Source organism: Gavia stellata, chromosome Z (genome assembly GCF_030936135.1).
Source record: "Gavia stellata isolate bGavSte3 chromosome Z, bGavSte3.hap2, whole genome shotgun sequence".
NCBI classification, from domain to species: Eukaryota; Metazoa; Chordata; class Aves; order Gaviiformes; family Gaviidae; genus Gavia; species Gavia stellata.
In genome coordinates, this window is record NC_082637.1 from 12,815,634 (window position 1) to 12,823,490 (window position 7,857).

The 7,857-nt window shown below is 43.8% G+C and overlaps 1 protein-coding gene across 1 annotated transcript in view; it reads right to left on the reverse strand.

Annotated features, from left to right (window-relative positions):
- The window catches only part of ZFR (zinc finger RNA binding protein), a 53,226-nt gene extending 45,583 nt beyond the window's left edge, over positions 1-7,643 (reverse strand). Inside the window, exons 1-2 of the mRNA XM_059833250.1 lie at positions 7,607-7,643; positions 7,237-7,321 (exon numbers count right to left, since the gene is read on the reverse strand). Of these exons, the coding sequence (XP_059689233.1) occupies positions 7,237-7,321; positions 7,607-7,643 (122 nt within the window). The remainder of the gene's footprint in view (positions 1-7,236; positions 7,322-7,606) is intronic.
- Positions 7,644-7,857: the final 214 nt, after the last annotated feature.

Below are 7,857 nucleotides of genomic sequence, written 5' to 3' on the forward strand. Positions count from 1 at the left end.
ACCTCCCTTTACTCAGTTGCACACAATGGACAGCTCACTGCCTATACTACTTTCTTCATTATCAAAACATTGATTTTACTCAAGACTAGTCAACAGCCGTGTTCACAGTGATAACATGCAGGACAAAAAGAACTCAGCTTGGGATGTTACACCTGCCTGAAAAAGTACCAACTACTAACATTCTCCCTGTCAAAATCACAGAATCACAGAATGAGTGAGATTGGAAGGGACCTCTGGAGATCGTCTGGAGATCCAATCCCACTCAAGCAGGGCCACCTGGAGCCGTTGCCCAGGACTGTGTCTAGACAGCTTTTGAGTATCTCCAAGGATGGAGACAACAACTTCCCTGGGCAACCTGTGCCAGTACTCAGTCACCCTCACAGTAAAAAAGTGTTCCCTGATGTTCAGAGGAAACCTCCTGTATTTCAGTTTGTGCCCATTGCCTCTGGTCCTGTCACTGGGCACCACTGAAAAAAAGCCTGCCTCTATCTTCTTTGCACCCCTCCTTCAGGTATTTACATACATTAAGAAAATCCCTCCTCAGCCTTCTCTTTTCTTTAACCTACCATTGTTGCATTTTACTAGCAGACAAAATTTTACATATAATTTAACACCCCAGATTTAAGCCTACAACCATCAATCCATTTTGAGATTGCAACTACCAAGGACATAACTACACCATTAACAGAAAAGCTTCCCCAAGCGGTTGGTTCCTAAAGACATGAGCCTCCTGCAAATTTCAACTAGTTGGTAGACTTTCCTCCTAAAAATGACAAAGGCTCCTCTGATTAGTGAGGCACCTTTCCTCCCCAATTACCACCACCTCCTCTGTCTCATCAACTGCAATACTGGCACACAGCCCACGTTAACAAACCCAGAGCCCCTTATTGCCTTTCTAATGTTGGCGTACCTCCTTTGAGAGTGGGACCTCACTGATTTGAAAGTAACTCTATCAAAATCTTTTTATAAACTGGAGGCTTCTTGTGTACATTAAGTAAGCTAGAACAGCATGTTTAGGATAGCACTTAAGACAAACAGTTGAACAAAAGAGAATCAGCACCACACAGCTCTACTGTATTCAGTGAAGTCTCTTTTGCTAAAAATGCATAGAAGATGTGATGCAACTCAGGATAGCATGGGCATAAAATTCGCAGAAAGAAGCCGTAAGTCCTACTCAGTATTGTCCTTATCTTCCTGCTGTCCACCAATACAAGTCTGAATTATGTTTAGTGATACTTTAAGCTTGCACTAGTAGACCTGTTTGAATAACAGCCCTAATGTCTCTGAAAGACTGAATACTTTTGAAACCTGTATCTAGTTGAAGAAGAGGTAACTGGGACAGACACTGAAGAGAAAAGTAAAGTTAATTAGAAGTACTACCAAGTGTGAAAAAACACTCCACCCCCAAACAATTCTCAATAGCCAACTTATCCATCCACAGCATTTCACCTTCCTTTGCTGTTATGCACCAGCCTTGAATATCCTGAAACATCGTGCACTGCACCTGAACTCCAAATCAGCTATAACTGCAAGAGTTCACATCCATATAGCAGCCTAGAAGATTGCATCTTAACCTAAACTCACAGGCACTGTGGTCTGCTCTAGACCTCAACTGCTAAAATTGCCTTTATCTGTGAAGGCTCACCACACTTAGTAATAATGCACGCTACTTGAAAGCAATTCAAAAAACAAATCACTCCTAACTACCCAAGAATCTCCCATCTGTGTCCTGTCTCATTAGAGCAGGGATACGGTATGAATATCACTAAGATGAAACTCAGACACTTAAAGATTCTTTATCTTCTTAACATAAACCAAAATCTTTACACAAGGTTAATTAAATTAGACTACCACATTTGCACACTTCTCTGTCCAAACTTTTCTCAACGCCCCTATATTTCCACCAGCATCCCCACATTTCAATCAGCCAACTTTAGAATAAAAGCCTAACTACGCCTCTCTCCAGTACCGAATCAAGTATGTTAGTATTTTTCACACATGAAAGACAAGCCAGTATTAGGTTGTTCATTTCAAACTGAATAGACACACAGTGGTTCAGATGACCTACAGAGCACACACACAAAGAAAAGAGGACCAAATTCCACATTTATTTCAGGCTTCTAAATAGATGGATTAATACAGTTACTTAAATAAGTAACAGATGAAGTTTGCATTGCATGCAGGTTTATAACCTTAGGCCGTAATACCACCACTAGCAGAAAGCACATATTGTAAGGGTATGGCAATATTCAGAGAAATTTCCTGTATTGGTATTTGCATAAGCTAATGCTTCTCTCATTAAGTCATGATATTATTACTGAGTAGTGCACACAAAGAATTTTGAATGAGCGGGGCAGCAGGAAATTTTATGCAGTGACAACACTGAAAGGAACAAGAATGTTTCTAATCCATTATTTACAGGTTTAAAGGGCACTTAGCTCTTTTGCTGCCTTTGATTAAATATGAAACGACTTAAGATTTCAAATGTGTTTTATGAAAACTAGTATTTATGAGCTAATAAAGACAGATGTCTATTCCCTTTTTTATCTAATCAATTCAGGGAACTATACTGCTTACACTGTTACAACAGTAAATATGTTCTCAACTCCTGCACACACTACTCATGATTTTCCCAAATCCAAGATCTAACATCTGAGCAGCTACCAATCTGGCCTTTATAACTGCTTCAAATATCAGTATTTAGTGTTAAGACTATATGCCTTAGACAAATTTTAATTTATCCTTCATGTGAAGGATGAGAGAGTATTTAAATGCTCCACCATGGCCACACTAGAATCACAGGAAGACACGGTGATTTCTATGCTAATTAGAACTTCATTGTCTTTTCCGCTGTTGATTTAAAGAAGCTATCTCCTTGAACCCAACAGTTCTAATAAATTGTCCCTTCACTACTATTAAAGCAAATTAGAATATTGCCATTTTGAGCAACTGGAATTCCAACGAGGTTTATACTGGTCTCCAAGAAGTCTAGAATTAAATACAGAAAACTTTTACCACAAGCACCTTTCAAATACCAACTTAGTACGGCACATTTTCTCCTTTGAGTCCTCTGAGTGGGAGGATCACGACAGTGGGAACAGTGACTTTCCATTTGTGAACACTGAAATTGTAAGGGACCAGTTGTACTGGCTGAATGTTCTTAAGTCAATGGGGCCTGATGGGATTCATCCCACAGTACTGAAGTAGATAGCAGATGTTACAGCAGGACCCCTCTTAATCATCTATCAAAGGTCTTGGGAGTCTGGGGAGGTCCCTGCTGATTGGAAACTAGCCAATGTTACTCCAATTTACAAGAAGGGTGTGAGGGAAGACCCAGGAAACTGCAAACCAGTTAATCTAACCTCCATTCCTGGAAAAATTATGGAGATTATACTGGGTCCTACTGAAAGGCATTTAATGAACAATGCAGTCATCAGGCACAGCCAACATGGGTTCACAAAGGGAAAGACCTGTTCAACTAACTTGATATCCTTCTATAAGGTCACCCGTGTAGTGGAAGAAAGGAAGGCAGCGGATGTAGTTCTGGATTTTAGTAAGGCTTTTGATGCTGCCCCTCCCAGCATCCTTCTGGAGAAGTTCTCCAACTGTGAGATAAGCAGGTTCACGGTGTGCTGGGTGAAGAACGGGCTGAAGGGCAGAGCTCAAAGGGTTGCAGTGAATGGGGCTACGTCTGGCTGGCCACTGGTCACCAGTGGTGCTCCTCAGGGTTCAATTCTAGGGCCAGTTCTGTTCAATATTTTTATCAATGATCTGGATGCAGGAGCTGAATGCACCGTTAGCAAGTTTGCTGATGATACCAAACTGGGAGGTGCTGTAGACTCTCTCGGGGGACAAGCAGCTTTGCAGAGGGATCTAGATAGATTGAAGCACTGGGCAATCATTAATGGCATGAAATTTAACAAGTCCAAATGCCAGACTGCTGGTCAACAGCAGGCTCAGTGTGAGTCAGCAGTGTGCCCTGGCAACCAAGAGGGCAAATGGCATCCTGGGGTGCATCAACCACAGCATAACAAGCCAGTCAAAAGAGGTGATTATCCCACTGTATTCAGGGTTGGTGCAGTCTCACCTTGAGCACTGTGTGCAGTTCTGGGCCCCACAATTTAAGAAGGATGTGAAGGTCCTTGAATGCGTCCAGAGGAGGGCAACAAATCTGGTGAAAGGGCTGGAAGGAATGTCCTATGAAGAGCGGCTGAGGACTGTTGGTTTGTTTAGTTTGGAGAAAAGGAGGCTGAGGTGCAACCTCATGGCTCTCTACAGCTTCCTGAGGAGGGAAGTGGAGAGGGAAGTGCTGATCTCTTCTCCCTGGTATCCAGTGACAGGATGTATGGGAATGGCTCACAGCTGCATCAGGGGAGGTTTACATTGGACATGAGGAAGCATTACTTTAAGAGGGTGGTCAAACACTGGAACAGGCTCCTTAGAAAGACGGTTGATGCCCCAAGCCTGTCAGTGTTTGAGAAGCATCTGGACAATGCCCTTAACAACATGCTTTAACTTTTGATCAGCCCTGAATTGGTCAGGCAGTTGGACTAGAGGATTGTTGTAGGTCCCTTCCAACTGAAATATTCTATTCTATTCTTTGATCAGAAACTATTTAGACTCTCTTCTTTCTGATGCAAAGTTTGGGGTTTTTTTCTGCATGTCTCCATCTGAAGATTTAACAGTTTCATACTTTCCAAGAAAGGCAGGTATCCTAAAAAGAATTGCACAGATTTTTTTGCACTTAGCTGAAGTAAGTGCTGAAATCAACAGATTCTATGTATTATCATTAGGGAGCACTGGCTGAGATTCCTTTCAAGTTGCAGCCTAAAGTTCTCCCAATACATCAGAATTTTCTGCAGCCATTTTGTCAAGAAAGACCCCCCCAAAATGTGACTAATAATGTGTTTATTATGAAAATGTCTATTACTTGCCCTAAAAACTACAGCACTAGGATTTCTAAACGGCATGTATCAAAGAACTATGGTCTTCAATTCCAAGTGTCTGATTTGCCCTCCTAAAACAACTTGCTATTTTGAGCAACTTTTTTAAAATCCATGGATTAGTCCTGCGGCCCGAATTTTTTTTTTTTTTTTGTAGATTTGTAAGGGTCACCTATTTATTAACTATACCAATAAACATCCATTTGTTTATCAATTATTCTGGTTTCTAAGAATGCAAGAATTTTATTATTCTATAAACTGTTTACTTCAAATACTGGTAACAATCTTAGAGAACTTGTTCCAATATTAAATCTTTTACTAGCTTCCCTTGCCACCACCATCTCTTTCTCCAGTATACTGGAGTGGAATATACATTTTGTAGCACTCTGTAAACAAGCTACTAAGGACCTGCCAAGTCTGCTTCATGAAGGGAAGATCCCTTTTAGACATTTGAAGTGACTCCTGTGTTTTGTGCTCAGAATACTAAATTCTTTCTTATGAAAGGACTGCTTTAACACTGATCACAGCATCTCTTCACTTTCAGATGTGATACATATACAAACCATTTAAAGGATGTAGAGTCTTTTACTGATAACAAATGAAATAGTATCTTGCATTTGTGATAACAAAGGAAAAAGCTTCTTTTGATCAGTTTTCCATTTGCTCAAGAACACATTTAGGATTAACTATGAAAATAAGTTTTGAACTTGAACATTATTCCAATTATGTTTCTATATTGCAATTCAAAAGGAAATTTCAAACGAGTTGTTCAGATTCCTAAGTCTTGAGACCACCTTAGCTCCACAATAAAAGCAGTAATAATTTTAAAAATTCATCTCCAAAACTGCAGACATATGGATCTCAGTTTATTATTCACTTAAAGATAATTTACTTACAAAAAAAACCCCAAAAAAACTATTTAGAAACTCCTTCATACCCCGTGACAACTCAGTTTCAAATTCCACTGTAACTGTCAAGTAAAGCGTAGATATACTGTGAGCACCTAATCTTAAAAGAACTAGAAGACAAGCTAAGTTTAATTCTCTCCTTTAACTTTTAAACATTGGAGTAAATGAAACAATGTACTTTATGTCGATCTTCAGGAAAAAATAGACAGGAAGAATAGATTGGGAGTCATTCCAAGACCTCCATAAAACTGTATACTCCTGAAACTATGTCAGGTATGCAATTTTTACTAGCTAGTTAACAGTAGCACACATCTGCATTTGTTTGTTAATAATCCCTCATGTATTTGCTTTATTCTTCTGTTTTTCCCATTAACCAAGACTTAGGCATGAAGGTAGATCTTTATTACAGATTTATGAAATGAGTAACATAGATTCAAATGTGGACTTTAATGTGTTACTCCAGTACAAGCCAAAAATGTGAAGATGATCCTGATTGTACCTGGTTTTTGCCAAATTACATAACCTGATTTTAGAAAATGTGAGATAATAGATGCTACCAATAACTTTTTAACACTCCGATACACGATTTGGACGCACAAAAACTACAAAGATACAAAGACTTACAGCACTGTGTCTATACAAAATGTGCAGTTACAAGTCCCCAAGCTGCAGTAGAAGACCTGCTCCTGGTCTTAGATATCAAAGCAGGAAATCTTTTTGAAAGGTGCCTGGCCTTGAAAGTACCTTTCCTACTTTCTTAGAGACATTAATTGTAACATTGCTTCAATGGACTTAAGTCCCCTGTATTTTCTGGTGCTTCAGCTCTTCTATTATCCATCCAGTCTCCCACAGGTTGGGTTCCAACCTATGTTAAAAAGGATTCTGTCCTCCCACACTGACCTAAGTGGGGGCAAAGATTTGGGGAGAAAGCCCCATCTTCCCTGAAGCTGAAGGAGGAGAAGGCCCCGGGGTCAGCAGACGGTAACTCGCTGGTGGTGCTGACTGCAAGTGGCCATTTTAATTTAAGGGCCTTGGGACCTGATGCTGCGGCTGACTCTTCCTCCTCCCCCGTGGTGCCCAGCTCCACCTCCCCACCCTCACACCACTGGGGATACAGGGAGGCCCTTCCCAGGAGGATAACAAAACACACCCGCGGGCGGGGCGGACAAGCAGAAGGGTCCCAGGCACAACCATCCCGGAGGAGCGGGGTGCAGAAGAGAACCCCCGCACGGGGCGGGGGACGGCAGCAGTCCCGAGCCCTCACCCCGAGGGGGCGGGGAGATCCCGGTCAGGGACACGGGACCGGAGGCGACGAGGCCAGAGGGGGCTGCGGGCCCGGACAGAGGGAGGGGCGGGGCAGGGCAGGGAGGGGTCGCGGTGGTTACCTATACTGGGCAGCAGCCCCGCTATGGGTGAATCCAAAGTAGTTGCCGGTGGCCATTTTGGCATCTTCTCCCAGCCGGCTGGGCACTGTGGCGACGATAACCAAGAGACAGCGGCGGCGGCGGCGGTCGGGGCCATGACAGGAGGCCCGGCAGGAGGAGGGGGAGGAGGAGGCGGAGGAGCAGTGGGGGAGGAAGAGAAGGGGACAGACAGATAAGGGACAGAAAGAGCGCGCGAGCGCCAGGTCAGACACGGCGCCTCAGGACAGCCCCCCCCCCCCCCCCCGCCCCGCTCCCCCGCCCCGCGCGCGGGCCGCATCCCCTCCCCCTCCGCGCGCACGGACACACATACAGACCGAGCGCCGTTACTTACCATAGGTGAACGAAACTACCGGGCATATGGGAATCATGAGTCCGAGCTGGCAGCGACAGCGGCGTCTGAACTCTCAACTCTCACCCCCCCCTCCCTCCTCCTCCTCCTCCTCCTCACCGCCGCGCTCGCTCCCTTCCCCCCACCCACCTACGGCGACAACGGCGGAGTGCGGCCGGGCCGGAGCCGTGCGCACGCGCGGGATGTGCGAGGGGCCGCCGGGAGTTGTAGTCCTGCCCGTGGCCGCGCCCTCC